General features: G+C 37.5%; 1 protein-coding gene across 4 annotated transcripts in view; it reads right to left on the bottom strand.

Moving 5' to 3' along the window:
* The window catches only part of PALLD (palladin, cytoskeletal associated protein), a 162,168-nt gene that overhangs the window by 34,651 nt on the left and 100,517 nt on the right, over positions 1-27,000 (bottom strand). For all 4 annotated transcript variants that reach the window (XM_064510941.1, XM_064510940.1, XM_026122881.2 and 1 more), the window contains one exon: positions 5,749-6,441. In XM_064510941.1, coding sequence (XP_064367011.1) covers positions 5,749-6,441 — 693 coding nt within the window. The remainder of the gene's footprint in view (positions 1-5,748; positions 6,442-27,000) is intronic.

Below are 27,000 nucleotides of genomic sequence, written 5' to 3'. Positions count from 1 at the left end.
AAGTGAAATCTGGGAGTATCCACTGCTATAAAACTGGGAATGAAAGCAAACACTAATGTTTGTTGGAATTTTTCCAACAACAGAAATATTTGTCTTCAGATGTATTTTCATGAGCCCCACAGCAACTTCAGATATTAATGAGTAAGTACCACACAGAGATGAGCTGAGTTCCCTCAAAGGCAGGAAAACCATCCTGAACTTTCTCTTCCGTTTGGTGGTGGAATTTTTAAACAAGGGACTCCCTCCAACATATCACTATTTTAAATCAATCATACTGTAGGTAATCTCAATTTTTTACAGTTGTGACAGATGTAACTTACAGAAATGGGAAAAAAATAAATCTCAGGTTTACATAGGACAGCAATACATTTCACTCTAAAATGAAAGCTGGCATTTGTAATGAGAGACTGTTGAAAGCTGTAAGATAAAAACATGAAGAAGTGTAGCCTTTCCTCGTGTTGCCACCATCATTGCTAACCCACTCAAGGAAAATAAGGATTACTAAAAAAATTGCCTCTCAGTACTATTTGAGATAGAATTCGATGTACAAGTCACAGCGTAAGGCTGGAAGAACAGACCAGCAACTCAGACTCAAACAAGGAAAAAAAAAATGCAGATCTCTCTCTGATGTTCCTATTCCCATGATTCCCACAGAATTCCCTTTAAGATTTGATTTAAAGTTCTAGAAACAGCAATTAAATTATCGTGTACAGCTTGCTTAATTTAATTTTACAAGAGACTGTAGACTATCTTGTCTTTAAAGCAATGTTTTCTTTTCCATTTGAAAGATTTATAGAGCAACCAGAAAGTACTAAATCTAGAGTCATGTATTTTCATCAATTCTCTACTGTCAGATTTTTTCCTGTTTGCAACTAAGGCAATACTACTGAAGATAACTATTTAAAGAAAAAGTGCTATATACATCAGTTCTTTTCAAAAGGATATATGTATAGCTGACAATACATGGGTTTTTTATACTTAGAAAGAGACTCCACTTCTCCAAGTTCGATGACTAACTCGACACCTTTTTGAAGCAGGATTTATATTCTTTTTAGTTCACTATTCACTAAGTATTCACTCGATCCTTCTCCTGGGATTAAATTTTGTTTTCACTTATGCTCATGGAAATTTGCCAGTATATATGCTTACCTAAAATTTGCCTTTTCCTATAATTTTAAATGTATACTTACCTATTTTCATAGAGATATAATTCATTTCTCTATGATGAATGGCAAAGAACGATTCTAGCTTCTACAGATTTAAGTGTGGGGGGGAAAAAAGCCTCAGTTCTGGTTTATGTCACACAGACTTTGTTCCTTTTAAGTCTTTTGTAACTGAAAGCTAACCTGAGCCCAATTCACATACCCACCCATACAGTTTTCTTTAGGGAAAGAAAAAAAGAACACAGATGCTTAAGAACAGTATCCAACAGCAATATTCCAGTCAGATTTTACCTCAAAAATAAGCAATGAGTGTTCATGATTCCCTGAGGTATTTAATTAGCTATGGAGTTCTACCAGTACTTCTCTACCTATTTAATAAGACTACGTTCTGGCAAAACATCAATTTTTCAAATCTGCCCAATCAGAAAAGATAAGTATTCCTAAAACTTGTTCATTACCATTGAGCCAAATGGTAAAGCCAAAGCTTGAAAATGCTGATAACTACAAAGTGACTGGAGCTTACTGGAAAGATGAGATACATTTTATTCAACTGAAACATTTTCTATACAATTGTTGCACAGAAATATTTAATAATGAATTACCAGGTACTGCCTACACAAAGCTGCTCTTTGTGTTTCAGATGTCCAAATAAAATCTAGTAAATTCATCTCTAGCTGTTCCCATGCTTCAGGCCAGGGTATAAGACTAATTATTGGCAAAAAAGAATGTCACTGTCTCCAAGTCCATTGACTAGAAAAAATATTCATTTGACCAAACTGGTTTAGATAATGCTATCACTTCCAGAGTCTCAGGGTCCACAACTGAGGAAAATTTCAGCCCTTAGCTGAAACATCAGTATGGTATTTACTGCTCATTTTCCCAGAGCTCACAGACAGATTACAGGGATGGAAAAGAGTTATACATATTTTGTCTGAGCTTGTATATAACAACAGGAACAATGTTTCCTTGGAGTCATTCCTCTTTGTAGCACAGCAAAGATGATACATATACTGGAAAGGAAATGCATTAAGAAAGCTGATGGAGGGAAGGTCTGATTCCATGAGAAGCAAGGGGGACTCTGTTAGCTTGTATACCACCAGACAGCTTCCACCTTGTCTTCTATTTTGCAGAAATCTTCCTTGATGCTGTCTTTAACCATATCCAAACATACATTAACTCCAGATGGAATGTTTATTGTTTTATCTATATTTTGCTTCTAGTGCAAAAGCCATCAACAGAAAATAAGAATGTTGCCTACCACCTCTTGATTCTGAGGAGCCTGTAATTGAGGGGCAGATCTGTAATTTTGTAAAGATTTAGTTATGAAAAACAAATGAGATGTATGAAAAAATCAAACAATTATTCAATAAATTCCACAGTCTGTCAAGACGCATAATTTACAAAAACAGTCTGTAGGACTTTTTACTCAGCCAAATAATGTTTTTGTGGTAATTACAGACTCTGATAAGGCTAAATAATTTTTTCCTTCAGATATTTGGCTATCAATATCATGGTACCCACACCTGGGAAAGAAGTAAACAACCATGGTAGGAAGATCGTATAATCAATACCTGAGCAGTGAATTACCAACCCTGAAATACAACAAAAAAATGACAAGAAAGAGAAAGAAGCCATGAAAGCACTGGAAGCAGGCAGAAAAACTGTTTTAAAAGCATTCTATCCGTTAAAGGTACTGGGTATGAAAGTGTATAAATATTTTTAAAAAATCATAGGTCCAAGTCTACCTCCACTGAAGTAAAAATATATATAAATCATAAAATTATATTCTAAAGAGGAATCCCACTCCTTCAGACATAGTAGGTGGAGTCTATAGTCAAAGTTGTAGTTCCTGTCCAGGAAGGACACTTCAAACTCTGACTAGCTCATTATCAGCAACACACAATCATATTCTCAATAACATCATTATATGACAGATAGAGAAGTAGAGACAAAAGTTAAATGGCTTGACTGATGTTTTAGACGACAAGCTGAAGCAAAACTTTGATTCCCTGCTGCTACAGACTAGCATCAGAAAAAGTTACCATTCTTTTCAATCAATGTACCTTGGAGATGCAGAGTACACTGTGAGACTGGACTCCTAATGACACACGTCTCCTTTTTCAAGGCCTTCAGAATCAGCTAGGTTTCATTCTTGTACTAAGGCTTAAGATCTGTCATGTTGACTGCATTATTAATGCACACGTACCCAAGTAAGTAGACAGAGAGAGCTAACGGAAGTATTTCAGAGAAGGTATGGCATACATGTGGTGTTAGTCTGATCCTGGGAGACTCTTTCCTCTCCCAAGATTTGCTTTGTGGCATTAAACAATATACTTCACCCTTAAGCCAAAGAGGCTAAGTTTACTTCTAACAATGAGATATTCTTATAGGCTGAGGATACTGAATACAACAAGTGGTTCAGAAACTGTAACATCTCAGAAGACAAATATGTTCAAGAAAAGAGGATTAGCGAGGATGGAGCAGAAGATGAGGAAAGAGATGAAGCAAAAAAAAAAAAAAAAAAGAAAAAAAAAAAGAAAGAGGAAAAAAAAAGCCAGAAGAACCGAGATTGCAGCACAAAGTAAAGGGAGATCAAAAGTAGTAGTGGGGGGGAAAGAAACTCTTAGTAGAATGATGGTAAAGAGAAAATATAGCTTATTTACTCAGTAAGTCAAAAGACACCAGACATTAGTATTTTAACACAGTAAAATGAAAGAAAAGAGGCCAGGGAAAAAATAGGCATCAAAGACACACAACGATAGATTTTTTTCCATCATGCAGTACATCATCTAGATGTTTGGGTATTATAATTACAATGAAAAATGTTCATATGTATAAGTATACATAAGTTATACACGCCAACAGCCAGCATGGTTAACATGATCCGGCTCCCATCTGGACTACGTTTCCTGAGGGGATGCAGGCCAAACAGCCCAGCACCTCATCCCAGCTCAGAACCTGAGGCTGTTGCCTTGTCCTGGGTGGGGGGAAGACACTGCCATGTGCACACCCAGGCTGGCTGGGCGGCTGGAGGAAGTGAGAGGCAAGGGAAATGGGAAGCATCCTTGCAGAGCTCAGGCTGTGTTTGTGTCTGAAGACTGAAGGGAATGAGGAGGAAGCACACAGCTGTCTGCCTCAAGTGAAAGCAGGCATGTGTGAATGCAATGTAACAGGGAAAGAGGCTGCTGTTGCTGCCACTATCACAGCACACAGAAGGGAAGTCAAAAGGGAAGTCAAAAGGGAATCCAGTCCCCAACAGTTGCCTAGAACAGATTATCCTATGCAGCACAACTGGATATGCACACAGAACTATATAGCTGTTTTAGAGCCTCTTCTGGCAAATAAGGGATAATTTCAGGCTTTTGTGGGCTGTGTTTACCCGCCAAGCTGCCAGTAAATTAATTGTACAACTTTCAGCAGTCAGTATCAATAAAGAAGCTCCGCCAGTGCAAAGGACACAGTAAGACAGAAAATCACAGCTAGAATGAGTACAAGAATGAGTACAAGAGTGAATGGTACTACTCATTTTTCTCTTAATTCTGTTTTATGGCCAGATTTCATAATGAGCCATATGACAGAAGTCCAGATATATAAACGCTTTTTAAAGACTATCCATGATTTATGACTTTGATATCTATCCGCTTTCTTCCTTCTCTTCCTTTGCAAATCTTGGACTGAAATAACAGAAGTTCCCACTGCAACACTATGTAGCTGAGCAAGTCACCTAGATACCGTAGATATGTTTAGAAAAACTTCTAGACAAAGTTATAAATAAGCCTTGGATACAGCTATTCTCATTTTTGTTTTTCAGCATTTCTCTTTGTTCTCTTAAGGATGGAATGAGAATCTAGTGCCAGTGGAAAGACAAACTGATCTATGATGGGAGCTGACATGCTCCAAAATAATACTTTGGCCTTGAGGGAAGACAAAAGGGGAGAACAAATCTGTGGAGTTGTTAGGGGGAAGGGTTCTGTTTGTTTTTATGCATTGTTCTTCTAAATTCCCTGCTTAACCCCTCCCCTTCCAAACTTCCTCAGAAAAAAGCTCTAGGCAAAAGTCAACAAGACACCATTATGACTACCTTGTTGTGAGAGGTATACTTTAATACCTTCTACTTTCAGGTATGTATACAAAGCTATAGGGACTTCTGAACAATGCTCTCTTTCCTTGATCTTTATGTGCAGAAATAATGGGGATAGAGATTGGCAACATCACCATATGTGTGACCTTAAGGTGACTGGGCCATGAGAAGGGTTTTCTTGCAGCTCCTTCCACTGCCCTGGCCATGCAGAACCTTTTGCTGTCACTTTCATAAATTCATCAACTCTAATTAAAAATTTTAGATTTTTCCCTCTCCTGTTCCCACTGTAGGACTCTTCCAGAATCTTATTTCTGCAAGGATTAAAAAAACTATATATGCAATCTCTAGTAGAGACACATTTGCAACTAGCTTGTGCATCTCTCCCTCTCAGGCAGCAGATAACAGTAAAGGACCCTAGAAAAGTATAAAATGAAACAAGTGCAATAATCTTCAATACAATCTTCAGAACAGTCAAACTCAAGGAGCTCATTAGCTGATACTTACGGAGGTGTCACTCCTTTCGGGAGCCCTAGTGCATTGACAGAAACAGGTGGTGGCTGGGATGGCAGCATGGAGCTGAGAAAAGCTGCTGGAGATTGTCCGGAATTAGGAAATCTAGGAGTAGGAGACAGGCTGTGGGAAGGGGAAGAAACTGAAGGAAGAGGCGGGGGTGGAGGAGGTGGAAGTGGAAAGGAATCACACACAGGATATGTTGTGGTTGGACTAAAGACAGGTGGAGGCGGTGGGGGAGGGGATGGAGAAGAAGGAGACCATGGGTACTCCCCTTCTGGAGCAAACTGCTGGGAGAAAGGGGGAACAGGTGCTCTCCCAAACTGTTTCTGAGAAGCAGTTGGAGACATAGGAGAGGGAAGGCTGGATGTAGATGATCCTGAAGAAGGAGTCACATAACCTGAAGCAGGGCTGATGTTCTGAGCAGCAATGAACTGCTTAGGCCGAGCATAGTTGAAGGAGCTGGAAGACTGCATGGTGGGAGAAGTATGAGAGTTCACAACACTCATTGGCACAGAAGCGACAGACTGGCAGGATTCAAGCTCCTGAAAGGAGGGGGGAGGAGGAAAGGAAGGAGAAGTGGGAGGGTGCAGGTGGTGATCGGGTTGCTGTTGGTGATGATACCGCTGGCCACTTTCTTGCTCTAGACGAATTTGGTTCTGCAGTTGCTGTATTTTTAGAGGGTCCCTGCACGAAGAAAAAAGAAACAGAAAGACAGTCAGACACGTGGGGCTGGCTGGGAAGGAGGTAAGAATTCCAAACGCTGAGCTATGGTTTAGGAAAGTCCAAAGCCAGGGAAAGTTCAAAGTATTTGTGTATCTTGAATAGCTCTATTTCTTTATATTTAAAGCATTGCTACAAAAGCCTTTTTGGACCTCAGGAAGGAGGGAAAGAAGTATATGCATAATAGAAATTGAAAGAACTTTAATTTTTTAAAAAAGGTAAATTATAAAGAAATTTGAAGACACTCTGGAATAGAACAGGAACAGAATAAAGACTAAGAAACTAAGAAACTAATACACAGAAGCACTCAAAATGGCAATTTAATCAACAAAAATGCTAAATGTTCAGCAGTGAGGAAAACCAGAGCATGCATTCGCTTTTTTGTTCACAATACAGTTGTTTGAATGACATTGTTGCCTTCCTATTAATTGCTCCTTCATAGTAAAAATACACTATAAGGTGAGAGACAGGAACATTAATGAGAGCTCAGCAGACTATTTTAACTGCTGTTCTGCTATGGTAGTAGCAGTGCAATGTAACTAAGATCCCTATGAAAATGGAGATCGAACTTAACTGTGTGGTCTCTCATCTTAGAATTCATCAGACCGAATGCTTAAAAATTGTGATGTTCCAGCTGGAAATGATAACTTTATCTCAGTACTCCAGATGCATCTGAAGTTTCGGCATATGCACTATACTTTTTTGGTATATTTCATATATAAATTCTTTAGTAACTACAAGTGTGTCATTGTTTATTGAATTATTTAGGTCATTTAAGCAGAACTTTTAGAAGCTGTCTACTTAATGCATGGCATATGAATGTATGATTCTGGCACAACATACTTTTGTTGGTAGCAACAAAATTAGAAATGGTAATGTCATCATATTTTCCATTCTAAGATTAATTTTGATACTCTAACCATCCACATTTCCCAGAAAACATTTTCTGACAATAATTCTGCTTATGATCCCAGGCCAAAGAGATTGTTTAGATTAAGAAGGAGAGCATGATAGTTCAGGTCCAGAAAACTGAAAACCCAAGTATTTACTTTAACAGTTGCTTTTTGTCTTTTTTGTCACAAAGATGGTTCATTCTAGCGTAACAGTCATCTCACCAACAATATGTATTTCAGTAAAGGAAGATTACTTTTTTCTCTCTTTTTAAATAAATCAGCAACAAGAACACTAAAATGTTGCACTTCACTCATACATTTTAGAATTCATTTTTTGATGCTGACAATAGAATCTAAATGCCTATCAATTCAGCTTTCTGCTCTGTAAGACAGGGGCTGCAGCTTATTCTTCAATTTTTATTAAATTATGTAAAACTATGTTAAAATATGTAAACTATGTAAACATTTCCCTAAATGGGCTAAAGTAACTTGTGCAGTACAGTTTCTTTTCTTTTAGTTCCCATAAATCATTTGAGTATCTTGGCTGATGGCAGAAATACTTCAAGTAGCATTTTACAGGAAAGTCCTGTACTCATTCAGTATCTCTAGTTTGACTATTTGCAGACCTATTGGTCAATACCTCTAAAATTATGTAGAAATAATACTTACTTTCACTTCTGTTATAGTTTTCCTCCCTTTTCCCCCTTATTTTCTTGTTTATTACAGAGAGGCTAAGGCTTAAAAATGACCCCCAAAACAGGGAAATGTAGCACTGTAAATGCTGTGTTAAGTATAGAAGAAATTCAGCTGTCTCCAGCATTCTTATGTTTTCCCAGCATGTGCTGCAAGTCAGACTGTCTTGTCTTGGGACGTTTTTGTTTTCATTGCCAAGTCACGTGGCCATATGCCAGCCAACAGCATAACACAAATGACCATCTATGGCCTTGTCAATGGTACATATACTACTACATGCACTGCAGCGTCTGCCACTAAAGAGTGCTGCTGTACCAACACGAGCAGCAGTAAAAAACAGACACTAAAGCTCTGCAGCAAACGGGTTGTTCTACTCGCACACTAAGCTTGACTTGATGCCACAAGAATATATACACACCTGTACGACAGAACACACTAGCTCAGGACAGCACTAACTCCATTCGCAAAGCTTTTTTCCAAGTTAGGGCCCAGACAAAGCGAGTACATGTCTGCTTGAAAAGTAACATGCAGACATAATCATTATCACATCAGTGCACATAGCAAGGAAAGCAAAGACCTTCTTGGAGCAAATTTTCATTCCAGTGGTAGAAACACATGGTCCTTGTGTGTAAGGGAATGCTCTCCACCTCAGAAACTGTTCTTTCAACAGCTGATGCTGCCCTATACTTATTAAAATTTCTTGAGCAGATGTATCCTAGGGATGTGTCATTTTGAGGAAGAAAAAAAGGGGGGGGGAAAGTCAATTCACAAATGTTACTCTGCAGTGACACTGACAGTGGTGCAAGTTCTACATGGTAAGTCACTGAAATGCAACACTGTTGTGCCACAGAGAACAGCCCAGCAGTCAAAGGGATGCAAGGGAATCAGTCTGTTACATTGTCTTTACCAGTATCAAAACAAGCAAGGTAACTAAAAAAAAGGTTTGGTGTTTGGATGGGATTACAGGAAAAATTAGTTTAACTGTAATTACATCCTCTTTCCAATTAGCTGAAATGTGTTTTGTAATCCCAGTGTTTTAAAGGGCACACATACTTCGAGGGAACATATCAAACTTGTTTAAACAATAGTGAATAAAATTTCTTCTTTCATTTGGGGTTTTCATACAGTTTTTACCAAATAATTAATTGCAGTAATATAAGAAGGAAAAGTTAGAAGTAAATTTTAGTTAAATTCCAACAGTAAATGAGCATAGAAAGTAATAATAATAATAATAATAATAATAAAAAGACAGCTTGGGGTAAAGCAAAAATTAAGAAAATTGATTAATTGCAACAGAGGAAAAGAACTAGCATTTATGCAGTTATCATTTACAGTCTGAACATGTACAGATTTACTGTGCACAATACTTAATCTTTTCTTAATGGTTACTAGGATGGAAAGGCTCAGCCTTTTCACCTTCAGTTATGTTTATCTCAGGTTGTTTTCCACTTATTATACATTTCTAACTATGGAAAGAGACAGGAGAATGCAAAGATGAAGGAGAAAGAAACTCAATTTGTTCAGCAACTACGGATGAGGATCTGGAGTTTCTCTTGCCGTTACAGAGCGACTCTTCTCTCACTGTATCAACAGCTACGACATTCACATCAACCTCCAAGTACTGCAAGAGGCTCCCTACTGGTGTCAGGGATTTGGGTATTTCCTCAAAGCAAATACAACTACATGAGAACAATGGCAAACAGAAAATAGCAAAGAGCTTTGTGTATCATAAATAAGCTCTTACAAATGTGATTTTTTTATTCTAAGAAGCTAGAGTCCAATTTAAAAATCTGCAATATACTGGAAATTCGTACCAGGGAGGAAATATTTCAGACAGAGTAGTAGTAGAATATGGGACTTGAATTGATTTTACAGTCTTATGCCTGTGATCTTGAACAAGTAGCTTTTCAATCTGGGCCTTGGTTCCCATACTTTTCAAGTGACATACATGAACTTCAGGATGCTGTTTATTAGACACTCAGAAACCTACTGGAGTGTTCATTACTAACATTGTTCCTACCCCACAGACACAAGGTGGCAAAGTGCTTTACCTGCTAATGCAGCTCGAAATCAGCAAGAAATTCTGACTTTTGAAGCATTCAGCCCACCAGAAAAAAAAAAAAATCTTACAGTAATTAAAATTCTTTTACACTACTGCTCACAGTGGTGCAGATACTTGTAGAAATCAAAATTTTTCAACAGCACTGTCTGTAAGTGCTACACTTTTTAGCGATTTCATTTCATGGAATAAACGATTGAAATGCCTCTACAGGTCTCCTGGTTTGCCTCGGAAGAGGAAAAACAGGGTAGTTCACACTCCATGCTGACCACAATATCTTGAAGAATCAGTCATTTAGCGCTGCTCTCTCAAGCTCGGCATCTTCCCCAATTGTTCAGTGGCACTGTTAGGCATAGGGAAAAATGCCTAAATGCTAGCTTTAATAGACCGTTGGGAGCAGTAAATGATCGTGGTCCTACAACTTGTGTCAAAGTCTTGGCAAACCAGGCTTGTTCTTCATGGCAGTGGAAGCTTTGCAGCGTGCAGGGAGATAGTGTCAGTTGAGGGGGCCACTCACTGAGAGAAGCAGAAGCAGCAAGCTACAGCACCTTTCCTGGTTTCCAACCTAGTTTCTGCTCCTCTTTTTTCTCTGGCAGAAGCAGCAGGCCCTGTCTCATCCCTCTTCTTCCATATTGGAACGGTGAAGTTCAGTTTTGCCTAAATCATCAAAAAAACCCTGCGAGGAAGTGCTAAACGATGAATGGAGAGTTAATTATATTAGCCACCCTGTAGGGTTTTGTAAATGGACATTTGTGATATTGACAGGAAACATGACAAGCGGTCGGGCGGACGCCATCCCCAGGCTCAGTGGAAGTAGCTGGCCAGTCGACTGCTAATCCGCTGTGTGAACCACTTCCCTGTTCTCTATAACGAAGCGGCCTAGTGTGGCCTCCGCAGTGGCCAGCAACAGGCTGGCTGAGCAGTTTGTTTCTGCTACTATTACAAGGCAGTATTATAAGCATTAAGATTTTACTCTGCTGCTGCACAAAGGGATTTCAGAAAGAAATCAAAATGGTTTACCGATTGATTGAGAGACTTAGATGAAAATGCAAGGACTATGCTGGGAACAAATTTCAGGTGAGGTTTCTAGCCTGCTTCGCCTGTAAGAACCATTGCATACGCAGGATCAGTTCTGAGTACTGGTAACTTGCTCAGTAAGATGATGACTTTCAAAGCTAACAATAATGAGAAGCATTCAGAAACAAGTGTTCAAAGGGAAGACTAGAGGCGTTAGATTTCTTTGGTGGGCATGTGTATAGACTATTATCCTCTTAATAGCAAAAAGCTCCTACTTACTGTTGGGATGAGAAAAGACTGAACTGCCAGAGATACTCAGAATCTTCTGTAAGCACGCCAGTAAACATTGAATATTCCAAGGGTAATAGTTATTCGGCGATTCATGTTCTGAGGTATGTCGAGAGCTGCCCCGATTTCGCTGCTAGATGAGATTCACAGCGCTTCCACATTTGTGGCTTCTTGGCAGCTGGCTCAACAGACTTGCCAGGTAGCTGAGAAGCTAGCCCTACGATGCCAGAACTGGTGTACAGCAGGCTATTCCAGGGCCCACAGAGTCAGCGCAGCCTGTCAAATGGCTTCTACTTTTTTTTTTTTTTTATGGTGGCTTTGGAAATTTGGGGGTTTTGTTTGAATAAGGTGGCAGCAAAAATTCAAGATACCGAAATTCTTTGTGCAACATTATTTCCTTTCTCTGCCCTTTTTAACTACCTGCTGCAGGCAGGCTGATTTTAGATTATTCGCTAGAAACCCAGGGCTCTTTTGTCAAAAGCCTCAAGCCCACACAGAAGGCTGGCATACAAGGCTGCCTGGCGAGCCTTCTGTTATGCCTGATGAGTCTGTTTTACATCTAGAAGCATAATAGAAGATGGTTTTGTCTTCTGAAAAAGAAGAAAAAAAAGAAAAAAAAAAAGGAACTAGGATCTCCTGCTGCATTAGCAAAGGCTCTTCCAAAAGCCCGTCACAGCTTTAGCATGTGAACAGCCAGGCCCGGAAAAAGAGTTTGAAGAAAGAGGTATTTCGTCATCTTTAATTAATTTTATCATTTTATGCCAAGAAGTAGACCATATTTTATACATACGTTCATGTTTTCTGTTAAAAGTTTAATTTGTTTTCTACAACCGCAAAATTTTATGTTTTACTGGTATAAATGGAACTACTGAAAAACAATAGTTTTCTAAAGCCAGTCTGATAGTTACTATTTCAGAAACTGTAATGCACATAGGAACTCATGCAAAATTTGACAGTAGTTACAGGTATCCGGAATTGTGCTCTGACAAAATTCCTAATAGATTTCAGGTTTTCCACCAGATTTATCAATGGTCGAGAGTTATTTAAAAAAAAAGAAAAAGACAACTTCAGCTAGTAGTGAATGAATTAACAGCTGTACTGAAAATAAATAATTTTACTCAGAATAGCAAAGTTAGTTCCAACTACACTCTGTTCATACTTATGTAAGACTGGAATTATCAGTTTAGAAAATAAAAATAAAAAACACCACCAGCTTGAGCTATACTCTGGAAACATTCAGATCTACTTTTTGTCTATACTAACAGATCTCAAGAAGGATGTGGGGTTGTCATTACAATTTAATCCTCATGTTGAATAATAAGAGAGCTATAACTAGCAACCATCTCCACCAGCTGCAGCCTTTTAACATTTCCATTATGTGCCCTCCAGAACCTAACAACTCGAAAACGCAGATTGTCTGCAAGTTCATAGTTCACGTTAATATACAGGAGTGTTTATCTCATTTCACAGAAAGATAATGTACTCTAAAGAGTATCAGTATGATACAATAGTTAACACAGGCACTGTGTTATGAGGGAGCTATGAAAGTAAGCTTGTCTTTTCACTGGAAAACCTTCATACACCCAGAAGATAAATGTAAAACATCTACATTGTATCTGCATTGTTTGTGAACTCTCCTATAAGGAAATCCTGCTGTATTTTGGCTGTGAAAAACCTTCCTGTCTATCCTAAAAAGAGGCACTTGTACCTGTGCCCACTTTCCATTATTCTTTGATTATCTGTGAAAGGCATCGAGGTAATTTCTATACTAAGGAAACCAACAGTAGTGATAGTGCCAGTATTTAGTGAACACAAGGCGGCTCCAAGCAATTCTTCTGGAGACAGGAACCACTTTCCGTATCTCTATAACACTGCAGGGACATTTTTCAAAACATGCACTAGTAAGATAACACATTTAGCCTGGGTACAGAAAGAGAGGAAACTGTGCTCTTGTGCACACTCATTGTTCTAAAAGGTCATAAAGACACAATACAGCTTTAGTTAAAAAGGCTAAACTTCATAGCTCTGTTAAGGTTAGATCATAAGAGTTTGTCTTGTAGTTCAAAGTGCTCGCTGGCTGGTAATTCGATATTGTTCAACTACTGCTTGAAATATCCAATGATGGATATAACAGGTAAGAATTATGCAGGTTATAAGTTCTACTGAAAAAAGAAGCAAAAAGTCTGTATTATTAAGAGGTAAATTAGTAACAAGGCATTAATATCAATACAAGTTTGGGCCAATTTGGCTGTAAATTCAAACTGCAGGAAATCATGGCTTGGAATGAAGGTGTGAATGAACCTGCAAATGGACAAATAGTCTTCTGCCTCTGTTGTGCCATACCACATGGAAGGTTACACTTAGGCTGCACTTTTTGGTATATACCCAGAGCAAGTATGAAAAAATGGAAAAACACTTCAAAGCTTAAGAACAACTGCAGTAGCCTAAACCAAAATGGATATACAAAAGTAAACAGAAGAAACTACAGATTACTACTCTCCTTCTTCTAAATGTAGCATGGTAAATTTCCACAATGGTGCCACTGGAACAGCAAATGCAGGGTTTTTTTAAATTTAATATGTTTGATTAACAACGTACTCTGTAAGTTATCACATTTCATCTAAAATTGGTTACCAAGTTATGAGATTTATTTATCTTTATGCCCACCCACCAACAGCTACTGGACTCCATGCTTTCAATATCAATATTCCAGTATCTGCCTGGTCACGGTTCCTTGGGTTACACTTGCAGGTGACTGGCTTGTACTATTGAAACGGTCGCTTTTGGAAGGAAGAACGAGCATCCCAAAAATAATAATAAAAGTAGCTACCGGATGCCCTGTTATTATAAGTGCAGCACACAGTTATTGTCAATGTGCTTTCAGAAAAATGAAGACTAGCTACATTTTAAAAGTACTTGAACAAATTAAGGTAGTTTTAGAGCCTAAATTCTAAGCCATTCTATGAGCCTTTTTGTATCCACAAAGCAAAACAGTTCTGACCCTTGAGCAAGTCACTGCCCCACGTGAATCTCACATATTACCAGCTGATACATTGGCATTCTATTTTCCTGAAATATTGAGCAGCAGAGGTATCCTATTCTTAAAATACCACACGGAAACAAACCACCAGAAGGAAAATCAATGCATAAAAACTGGTATGATTTTTATACGAAATAAACATATACTTCTGAGATTCTCCTACCATCACTCATTTTCGGTGTCGGCACCATCTTAACACCCTATAATTTTAGTATAGTACCACTCCTGAGAAAGTCCTTCTACACGTACAAAAATAACCCCATCAACACCACACAGTAACTTTTATGGAGAGAGGCGAGCACCAAGAGGTAACAGTGACTGCTAAAGAGAGTAATAATCTTTCAGCCTGGTTCTCCAGAGCACTGGGAGGTGAAAATAACACTACAACATTACTCATAACTTTTGTGACATTTATTCAGTTACGTGGCTCCTAACCAGCTGGAGTTAGAGTTTGTTCAGTGTTTGGACAAACTGCCTCAACTTTCTTTCACAACAGGCTAGTTCAAAGACAAAGCTCTTATTAAGTGTCTAAAATATATAGTTTATCAGAAAGAATCTGCTATAAAAAATACCAGAAGTGTCCTCAGCCTTTACACATGTTGCAGTATTGCAAATGAACATTTCTGCAAAGAGCTGGAAAATTTCGATTTATTGACGTCCAGCAGATACCTGATGGGCTACACTAGTCACAGAACCGAATGAAATCTCCAACACACACTGACAGAGCAGCAGCAACAGAATATCTTAGTAAAATGAAAACACTTAGCAGTGTGGCCAGAAGTACCTTATTGTCAGCTACTGCATTTAGAAGAAAGAAAAGGATTCCTTGTAGTCTTTGCTACAGTAGTATATATAACTTAACCTGCTCATGCAGACTGATAACACCTTTTTGGTTTATCATTTTTTTTTCTACCAGCAACTTGTATCAACTTCAGTGATACCTGCTTGATAAATACTTCTGTGACCTATTTTGCAGGGGAAACAATCTCCTAAGCTACATTATCATAGATCGCTGTTCACCTTGATGAACTGATTTTGCAAAATAAAATGCAGTTCTATAGAGCACTGCCACTTTTTATCTAATCAAACATGTACTTCAGGTGTATGAGCAGTTTTTGTTTGTTTAAGAAGCATGTTCCTCAAAGTATAATACAGACAAGAACAATGATGAGTCTCAAAATGTTACTGAAGTGCTCTTAAATATGCAGAGCTACTGCTTGCTGAAATTGCAAGATAAACATCATTATAATGAAAATGCTATAGAAAAATCCTGATTAAGTAGATGTTTTGCAGCCTTACTCCGTGACTGAATCCCATACCTCACTATAATTTTCCCATTTTTTGTTATAAAACAAAAAAATGAATACCTATCAGCAGAATTACTAAACAAAGGCAAAAACTGTACACAGTTTACAGATGCCAACACTGCAGTTAGGATATATTTTTAAATATTCTGAATTAATTCTGCTCCTGAATAGGCTGAACAGTTCTGACCAGGACCATTCACATTATCATCACAAAGAGAAACACTGTATACTGAAATAACACATATTCGGATACATTTGCTCAACTTGCATTAACTTACAATGCTGGCCACACATAATTTTCAACTTATCGCCATGCTAAATAGGTGAAGTTATTTTACAGTGAGAATTTTTTTTAATTGCTAACTGTATAGTGCATTGTGCTGAAAGGTGAAAATGGAATACTTTTTTATATAAATGACAGAGCATGTAATTACTTTTGTACTCAAGACTGAAAATACATTCCATGAAGATGATTCACTTTAAATACTATTTATTTCTTAATTTATCGAATAACCTTGAGTATGAGAGATTTATACAACAAAGACTACTTCTCTAAAGTAAAGTGTGCCTTAAACATATAAGTAAAATAATAATAATAATAATAAAAGAACAGTACAGGTAAGTGTGCGACGATAAACACTTGTTATGCCCAAATACTGTGTTAGTGATATTGAACGGCCTTTCCCTTCTGTAAAACTTGTTTTGGAACTTGCTTAGCTCTCAGTGAAAGGAATCAGCCTTCTTACCTGGGGAAAATACAAGAAAGGAGCACGTTTTATTTTCCTAAAATGAAACAGTAACCAATATGGTGACTGGCCTAAAACAAGGAACCACACAGACTGGCATTTATCCTAAGAGAACAGTATGGTTGCATTTACATTTGTGCTTTAGTTTGGATCAGAAATGTGCTTTTGAAGCAAATCTTCCAACTGTCGCCACTTAATGTTCTCCAGGGTGCATCCTGGAGAGCTCTCTCAGGAACGTGAACCGGATTCCTCTCAGATGAGACTAATCTAACACACTCCAGCCACTAATGGGCATTCAGTCTATGGCAACAGACTAGAGCTAGTCCGAAGTGAAGGACAACAACAAAACCAAAAAAAACCTCAATGGCTCTGAAATGTGTACTGCAGATACCATGTCCTTGGCATCAGGTATTTCACGCTATGGAGCCACTCCTGTTTCTCCATATTAGTTGCTAATGTAAATATACATACACCGTAGTTGTATAAACTAGTAGGAGGTCTCTAGCAAAGCCATACAATCCAAAAGGCATTTTAAAATAAGTGTGTTTAGCACAAGTGGTTCTACCTTATTATTTGGTGTGAAAGTCTCACAATTTTTGGGAAGTTAAACGTGTCTTGCTAAACAAACACACTGAAAGTAAGTCTCTACATTTAAGTTGTGGGTCTTCTTAATTTTTTTTTTGAAGTATAGAGAATATTTATGTATAATATACTAAAAATAAGGAATGATGCACAATACTTAATAGTTACACATTCAGAGACTATGCATGGGCCAGTCCTGCACAGCGAGGCACAGATTTTACCACTTAGCTGACCTCCAGAATTCTGTTAATTCCGCTCCTCCATTCTGCCCTGCAGAAAAAACCTCCAAGGCAAAACAAACATGCCTTGCTGGTCTTCAGCTTGATCACAGGGCAGTTCGTAAAAAGCTAGTTACAAGAAAAAGTGTGTTCTTCAGGATTTAAACCCATTTTGTCTGGCACCTCATGAAGGAGGATTCTCTCTTAACAGGCTCATCATTCTGAGTACTCAGGCACCTTTTGAGACTAGTCGCTCTCAGAGAGATGCTGGATGCACCACCTGTCTGAATGAGGGTCCAAAGTTCTCGTCTGTCTCCCTGCTTTTTCTCTTGGGCCACCACCACCTCGCCACTCCTCTGTGAGCTCCAATAGCACTACCTAGGATTTCAAATAGTAAGTCCTGTGACTTCACATCCTACTTTACTTAAAATGCTAGCATGCTTCTCTTGAAAGACATGCTCCACTCTTTGGAAAAGACCGACCTAAAATATCCCTGTCAACTACAGTTTTCTACTGGAAACTAAAGGATATGTACTGCAGCTGTTAGAACGCATATGACCCTTGCCTCTGTGGGCCAGTTACTAAAGATACTCTGTACTCACAGATAAAACTTATACAGTACACGGATCCTTAATTAATCATTTAATCATTAATTAAGGATCAATCATTAATCACAACTAATTATTTGAAGGAACCATCTACTTTTTCTTTATTTGAGGGAGAAACCCAAAACAACACTAATTGGACATGTTATACTAACTGAAGTGTTTGGAATTGGGATGATTTGAGATCAGCTAAATTATTAGACAATTCATATATATTATGATAATAATTTTATACAGAACAAGGAATGATTAAATGAAAGGCAAAAAGATCATTTTAAAATGTTGTGGGTTTTGTCACAGAGGACAAAATAAGGCAGAGTCATTTAAGTTCTCTAAGTAGCTTTGTGGTATATCAGGGAAAGTGTTTGGGCACCCATATGTGTAGGAAGACTGAGTTGCTTGGTGTATTTGTTTAGAGGAAAACAAGTTCGTTTCCCTACACTCATCCTGTTTTGCATGCCAAGATTCTAATGAGCACATACACTTAGACTTAGACTTAATTACATTCTCACGCCCTAAAGGCAATGTTGTCTGAGGCTGTCCATTTTTAGGTCATTTCATAAACCTTCAGAGACTGCAGTTTTCCAAATTGATTTCAAGACTTCAAAATTAAAGGCACTTTAATAATAACTAATTTGCCAAGCCTTAGTTTTGAAAATGGGGAAATAACCTTTGCTAAACAAGAATTGATAGCACATAATTCTTGCTGTATGCTGTCCAGGCAATACTTCATAGATTAGTTATGTCTGATCTTCTACACTGGGGAGAACTTTTGTCCTCAAGAGCCTAATATTAGAAATGGCATCTCATGATCCAAGGTTTTTTGTTTTGTTCAAATGTCTTATGTGTAAAATCTGATATCTGAAATTAAAATGTATCTTTAAGGCAAAAGGCCCAGCTTGATTAACATGCTTCATAATTGCAGGAAATGTTTTTTGACCCCTAGTTGACTCAAACCTTTTTCTCATGATTATTTAGCAGTATGATCTACTTCCCTAATGAATCATTCAGAACGACTCAGAAAAGATCTGCATCATACTTGGAAATAGCAACAGTATCTTGCTATCATTTTGAAATCCTCTATATATTAAATAGCTTTATATTTTTAAAACAGCCTCCAGATGTGAAGAAAAATGATGCTTCATTTGTGATAGGCCTAAAAGATTGCTTGCCTTTTTTCTGGCCTTGCAGCACTTAAGTTTACTGCCATGTTGCTCTAATTCTTCCAGTTGAAAGGAGACACATAAGGAAATATTACCATCATCTCATCTTAGGCATCTCATTACATGAGGAGTAGAGCCTCCTACATAGTCAGTGAAGCCTCCAGAGAACAGTTCAGTGTGTGTAAATTTGATGCTAAATGTCAGAATGTAAGAATACCCTCTGAAAGAGGTATCTTCAGAAGTCATTCTAATGAAGCACACATTTCAAAATGAAGACAGGGGATTCAGATCCAAGTATAAAACATATGTAATGTCCAACACATCCTCACTGATGGAGGGGGGAAAAGAAACCCACCCCAAATGCTTTTGCTTGCCCATGACATAACTCCTGAGTCAACTGAATATCTCATGATAGTAAATCACATAGTTCCACAATGACACTGGACTAGCTCTCAAAGTCTAAAATTAATATATACTTGTAAAAGTACCAAGTAGTTTCTTTCTTACACACTATGTAAATAACTAGTATGAGAGCTATTATTTATAACTTATGAATTATATTGTTTCCAATGCAGCTAACAAATGTACTCAGCTACTTTTGACAGGGAATATTCTTTTAGAAAGACTGAGCATTGGGGAGGATCTGTAGTTGCAACACTACCACACCCAGCTAGGGTCACCATGTAGGAGTAAAATTAATAGAAAAGGTCATACTGTTCAACAGCATTACCAAGTAACATTGTTAGAGTCAGGAAGAAATTTTGAGATTATTTATCAAGACTATCAGCTGTAGAACAAAGAATTGAACAGAAACCAGGTGAAAAAGTTTACTCATTAATAAAGGGACTTCAGTAGTCCTAACAAAGCTCAGAGAAGACAATGAACACAAGATGTGTTAGACTGATTTTAAACATCACCAAAAAGGCACAGTATTGCACTGTATTGCATGTGAAGATGAAAAGATTTTTCAGACTAGAAGATCAGTTGGAATATGTATTTCAGGGTTGGTTTTAGCCACATAGTTTAAATGTTAGTATATCTGCATTGTAAGTCTAAGAAGAGTTGTATCAACATAAACAACTTCTTTGTATTTTGTATCCTTTAAACAATCAGCAAAACAGTTAAAAATTAAAATGTCAAACAATGCTTTTCAGCACAGGAATACACATATTGTAAGTACAAATGCTAAAAGATATCCTAGAGACTTTCTATACACCAGAAGCAAATTTGGCATTTATGTTTCCGGAGTTCAACCTGTTTTATTTCAATGAGATGCACAAAAATCTTTTTATAATTATTTCCATTGCATATAAACATCATCTCCTCGTATTAGTAAATTAGCTTGGTTAAATATAGCAAGGAGCACTCATGTTTTATGGGGCATTTTCTCTGGTATGCAGCTAATATAAATAAAATGAGCAGAGAGAAGCTGGCAGTGTTCCACTGACATTACATCACTTTTCCTTAATAGGAAACTTCTCTGCAACTTAACATCTTGCTTTAAACACTCAGAGGTGTCCATGCAGTCTTCAGGGAGGATCATCATATAAGGCCAGCAGTTAACTGGAAAAGGACTAGAACATATGTTTGGAGCTCATGGTAAAATATTGAGGAGAACCTCTAATGAAAACCACCTTTAAGCTGTCACCAACCGCACAGCAACATAGTTGCATTCATCTCTAACAAAAGGTATGTGTATATAATTCCAGTAAAAAGATGAAGTTCTAATTCCTATAACTTAACTTGAGTAGAAACAGGATTTCCCCTAGAAACCTTAGCAAGCAAGACAGGCCTAACACACTGGTCAAACACAGGAAAAAAAAGACAAGCATCCATTGTATCTTTGCTAGCTGCTAACTTGTGGCCCTGAGAAAGATAAACCCACTATTTTACAGTACCATTGGTACCATCCTTCATTTCTAGTATGACATTATTTTGAAGATAAATTAATTATTGTAAAATACTACATGATATTCATTTACCAAGAGCAAGATGTTGTTGCCCATACACATGTTGAGCTTTTCACCGCAAACAATAGGACTCCTTGACTGTACATGATAAAAATGATAAATGAAATGAAGAGTAAAATCCAGTGGCCCTGCAAGGTCTTTCTGAGAAAAAGATGGCCCTTGCACTCAAATTATTGCCTCAGTTAGTGAGATTGCTTTTCATCTCTCAGTATAGGACACAAACAATAAAGACTAGCAGTCAACATAGCACATGAAGAATAGAAGTGGCCAGAGAAATTTATTTATGTTCATGCTCGTGCTATAATTAATGTAAACATGGATTCCAGTTAGTGTATTTCTACTGTGCAACTACTGAGCAGTAATCCAAATCCTGCTTCAAATCTGTATGCAGTATTTGCTAGCATGGAATTTTACTGAGAGCATAATTCATCTAGGCACTGTCACACACAAAAATGTATTTACCACAGTACAAAAAGTCAGAGTAGGTCATTTAGTCCTCTGCATTTTCCAAAAAAGCTGAAGAGGAGTTCACTGGGTGGCTCCCACTGCTTTTAGTGGCAACTGTGTAGCATACAATCTCTGAAAATTTACAATAAACATTGCCAAGTTTATGTCAGTGATAGGAAAGAAAAGGCAAATCCACTATAGGTATGCAGTCAATAAATACAAGACACAGTACATTGAAACAAGTGGTCTTACAACACTATTTTCTATGTCCCATTTACTCTGTAAGACATCTAAACATTCTGTGTAATCCTTCCTGTCCTTTTACACCCAGTTGTGACGGCACAACAGTTTGGGGATCCTCACAGCAGACTGAGTGAGTGAGTTAAAAGTTGAAAGTAACCCCTTTTTTCTTTTTTTTTTTTAAACTTGGATCAGTTCACTGCTTCAGATTAAAGAGCAGCAACACAAAGGGTTCTGCTGGTGCAACACAGGGTGGTGCTTGTCCAGGAACAACTGGAGAGCCAGACCTTCCACAGCTGGCGTTGGAAGGGAATTCCTCGTCAGCAAGGCAGAGTTTGTGAAACTATACCTTTAGTTTGCTATAGGGAAGGATAAGCAAAAACTTCTATATCCGTTTTATTTCTGAATGACAGCATCCAAAGACCTTTATGTTTTAATTCATGCACACGTGACTTCCCACTTTTAATCGAACTGCGCTAAAATTCCTGCAGTCCTCAATGTAAATAAAGCCAAAGTCTAAGTTACAACAGAGAGAAGTGATTTTAAACTAGTTATAGTGCACAACGATTAAGTCAAGTAAATTTCACCTCCATCACTAGCCTTGTCTGAAAATTTCAAATGGAGGATATTTGTGCAGCATTAACACACTCTCTCCAAGTAGAGATTTTCATTTCACTAAAAATGATGATGTTTAACTTAAGGCTTGATGGTCTGAATGACAACGGTATAAATAGCAATATTGACCTGACCACTTTCATCTCTGGTGTACTTTTATTGATCAGTGAGTGAATTGGCTCCTTACTAAATAATTCAGTTTTCTTCCTTCTAAAACTATGTGCAGAATCATTAGCTTCAGTCAATGCTCATTTTTTAAAATACCATTTTTTTGGTGATTCCAATTAATGCCCAGACCTCCTTTTCAGAAAAGGGAAAACAGAGGAAGTTAAATTAACCTCAAAACACAAATTTGCATAACCCAGCAGCTGTATTTATCTAACATAAGTCAAATTTAAGTCATGACAAAACTTGACCAAAGCCTGCTGATCACTGGATAACACAATCCCTGCTAAGTAAGTTATAATTCTCAGTTAAGTCTCAACTATTGTCCTATGTTGCACTGTCATTTTGGAAGCAGAGAAAACATCTGCCAAAATGAGCTTTAATGGAAAAACTTTAGCTGAGAGTCTCTCTTGCTCATCTATCCTAGCCTTATTGTTATGCAAGTTAGCCTACTATATATAGCAACAAGAGGAGGAACTGATATGCTAGCTGGTCACATACACATCATATCTATCATCTTTTTGCTTTCTCATAGGAAAAAAAACAAATTGCAAGATTTTTCCAAACTTGTGTAAATGAAAGCAAGCATTCAAAGTGGTCGCCTACTGGTTCAGGCACATGGACGTTCCATTGAAACTAATGGGAGCAATGGTCCTTAGCAGTCCTGGAAATCAGGCAATCTATGTATGAATCTAACTTCATTCAAAGTCAAAAATTTAAATGTAAATTTCATCAATGTATTATGAAAATGTTTCAAGTTTCAGTTTCTGCTTTTGGAATAAATTTTTCAGGTGAATTAAGTATTTCAGTAATTTGCCTGCATGAAAATGGCATGGAAATACTTGGAGATGCAAAGGTTTCATATCCAGATTCCCAAATAAGTCCAATCAGTAGCGATAAAAAATGATAAACAGCTGTTTAGCATTTGGTAGTATGAGTGAAGTGAGTCAATCTCAGTTGTATTCCCAGAAAAGTTGTCACAAAATCTAAAAATATCACCATTGATCTCAACCCTTATGAGCAGAACTAAGTAGCAAAGACATACAAACTCTCACCCCTGGAAGATGTCCCTGTTTGTAAGACAGCGTGGGAAATTTTCTGTGGATGTTATCTCAGTTTCCTGGGTGTCATACTGGAGTCTTTTACGAGTCTTAATTACATACTCTGATCCCAGGGAATGCTCGTCCTGGCACACAAATCCAGGTAACTTAAATAACAGTGAGGAATGACATTTGCTGCTTCAAAAACAGGAACAGAAAAACCTTCCTATTGAATGGCGTAGCACAAGTCATGCTGTCTTCAACTGAACTTTTAGGCTACAAATAAAATACAGCATTAATTCGCTTTATTCTTAACAAAGTGCCTTTGCATTGAAAGCAGAAAAGCCTACGAGCATTATAGAACACAGATACATATAGAGTGTTTTTCCAGTTTACTACCTGTACTTACACTGTTGATTCTAGATGAAAGGGAGAGATGGAAAACAGATTCCAAGAACAAAACAACAGGACAAATCACTTTCACTATTGAAGATACAGCTTCATTATGTTAAGATACATTATCTGTGGAACAAGAAGAGTTAACACTACTATAACATTGTTTCTCATTAGCTGCACACAGGCCGTAAAGCAGGGATATTTCATGGCGTATTTTGCAGACTGCCTCCCCCACTTGCATAGCCCAGAGAGTCTACTGGAACCTGTGGCAGATCCTGCAGCCCATGTGTCTGGGATTTCTCCCGAAAGAAACCAGGGTAAGCAAGAGACTCTGGTCTTGTTTCAAAGTGCACTGGCACTTGATACTCAGCACTGTGGGTTACACTCTGCAGTACATTTGCTGTATATAATGTAGGCAATGAGAGTGACATTGGGTATTAATGTACCACAGGTTCTCATAACATCAGTAGAACTTGTTCATAGTCCTGCCATCCACTGAAAAATGTCAGAATATAGCCCAGTTTGCTCGTTAAAAAAAATTAGTTTTTTACTCACCTACATTCTTGTTCTGGAGGACTCCCCTCCAGTCTTCAAGTTTTGTTAAAGTCTTTGATATGGAATTTTGTATCATTAGCTAATTCATCATGGAGCACAAAAAGCAGCACAGTTCTCTCAATGGATAAGTTTTTTGCTAAATGACTATGGAAAAGACCATAATATGTAACATGCAGAGATCCATGAATGTGTATAATAGTTCCATTTTCTGGTATCATTAATATATTTTTAGCATCTTTCATAGTTCACACTGTGTGAAGTTCTTGCTTTATTACTGCTATTCAATGATTTAACTGCCTTAGCTTAAGAAAAATTATGAAGATAGGAACTTGGCCTAGTATGCAGAATTGTAGAAAAATTAACAAATTTATATTAAAACATGAATTGTGCCTTGCAAAACTGGCATAAGAACACTAAAAGACAAAAAAAATTGTGTCTTGAGAAAGATAGACAATGAAGCCTAAGAAGAAATTCTGCCACTATCAGGTGAATAACAGTTTAAAATGTCTAGAAATATTATATAAATCAGAACGTATCTCTTTCAAATGGACACTACTAAGTATAATTTAGTTGACTGTGGCTTAACAATCACTCATATTTTATTTTCAGTAGTACTTTTAGCCTACTGTGCTGCAGTCTAGAAATGCTGGTGGGTTTCTCCTCTATTTTGGACTAGGAAACTGGCAATGAAATAATCAGTTGGGCCTGTCTGAAAAGGAATTACACCAGAATAGATACTTTTACCAGAAGAGATGCTCCCAATTAACTACCTAGGCATACGCACTTACTCCAGAACAGAAGTATCCAAGTTTTGAACTAATGAGGCATAGCTAACTGAACACTTTCCAAAGACAAACTATTACAATTTTGCATTATCCCCAGCCATTGCCTGACCTGACAAAGACAGGCACACGAATACAATGTACAGCATCACTATTTCTCACTACACGTGACAACCAGAAGGCCAGCATGTTAATTCATCAGCAACAGTAAATGTAACCCTATTTTTGCTGGGAAAAAAGATCCAGAAGAAGCATTTACTCACGTCATAGATAAATCTCAATAATTAGTATCTCAGAAAAATAAGATTTGACTAGAAAGACGGTTATTGCAGATTCTTTGGCAATATACGCTATTATTACAGCAAAACTACTAATATTTTCTGAACAGGCATTGAAATGGTTTCGTTAAACCAAAAGCATGACAGTTTTTTTTAAACACGTGACCTTGTCCCCCCAACATGCAAATCTGCACATCAGCGTGCAACATCTGAATGACAGAAATCTGCACAATGCAAGATAATATGAATGGATACATCCGAGAACATCCAAGAACAACTCTGCAACACCGAACTGCTTCTCACACCGATTAGGGCAATATGTTCTTCATGTGTCCAACAGCTTCCAAAAAGTCCTTCATGTGAAGCTACTTTTCATCATCACCTCTTTCATATCCTTTATGCAGGATCCTACAACTACCTTTAGCAACTATGAAACACACATAAAAGCTTAATTTTTTCCATGAGCTTTGCCAGTGGGCAATGGTTTTAGTAAAAACCCTAAATTTTCTAATACTAAGGGCAATTAATTGAGAAACTAATCAAATTAGTAGCTTCCTTCTTTTTTAAGTGACTGACATCAAAGACAATTTCAATGAAAAGAGTGAACAACCTATAACAAAAATCCTGAGGAATTTGAGGTAATTAAGTAGAGGAAGCATTTGAGAATAATCTCAACAATCGACAACAAAGATTAACATCAGTTTCTTAGGAAGCTTGACAGCAGATTTCTGTGATTCTTATTTGCAAAACATGTGAATAGTACCTTTCTAATTAATGGAAATTATAAAAAAAGAATGCATGCGTCTCAGATAGAGAGTTATACAAGACAGAAACAATTTGTCTGAGAGATGAAATTCTTTGCAAATCCATAACTAAATAATACTTAATGTGTTATGGGTTGAGGAAATTCTCTCTGGCATCACTGATGGTCTTTATGATAGATAAGAATCTCCCAAACGTCACCATTCCAATTCTAATTAATCAATCCTGTATTACTCTGCACAACCAACTCTGCACTGCCAGCAGCAGAATATTTTGCAGACGTACTGAATTTTTTGGAAAAAGGGGGGATACTTAGTAAAATATTTCAGATCAGCTTTGTATGTTCATACAAATTCTCTCAAACAAAAAAAGAAAAAAACAAACACATACACAAAACTCATCCACTTCAGATCAGCTTTCCACATAAATGCATTCTAACTCTATTCTGCTCTGCTCTTTATCAATGAGCTTGTTACTTTAAATATTAACACTGCAAACAGTTCCTCTAATTCAGTACACATTCAAGAATTCACTCAATAAACAGGGCATGACTTTTGCATTTGTTGGCATTAATGCTTTAAACACAAGCATCTATCTTCTTAATCCAAAAAAGGACATAATGTAACCACTGTGTCTTATTTGCAAGCTGATAATTAGCCCTG

Source organism: Dromaius novaehollandiae, chromosome 4, assembly GCF_036370855.1.
Source record: "Dromaius novaehollandiae isolate bDroNov1 chromosome 4, bDroNov1.hap1, whole genome shotgun sequence".
Classification (NCBI taxonomy): domain Eukaryota; kingdom Metazoa; phylum Chordata; class Aves; order Casuariiformes; family Dromaiidae; genus Dromaius; species Dromaius novaehollandiae.
Note: the sequence above shows the minus strand (reverse complement) of the source record. Positions and strands in the feature narration are given on the sequence as shown.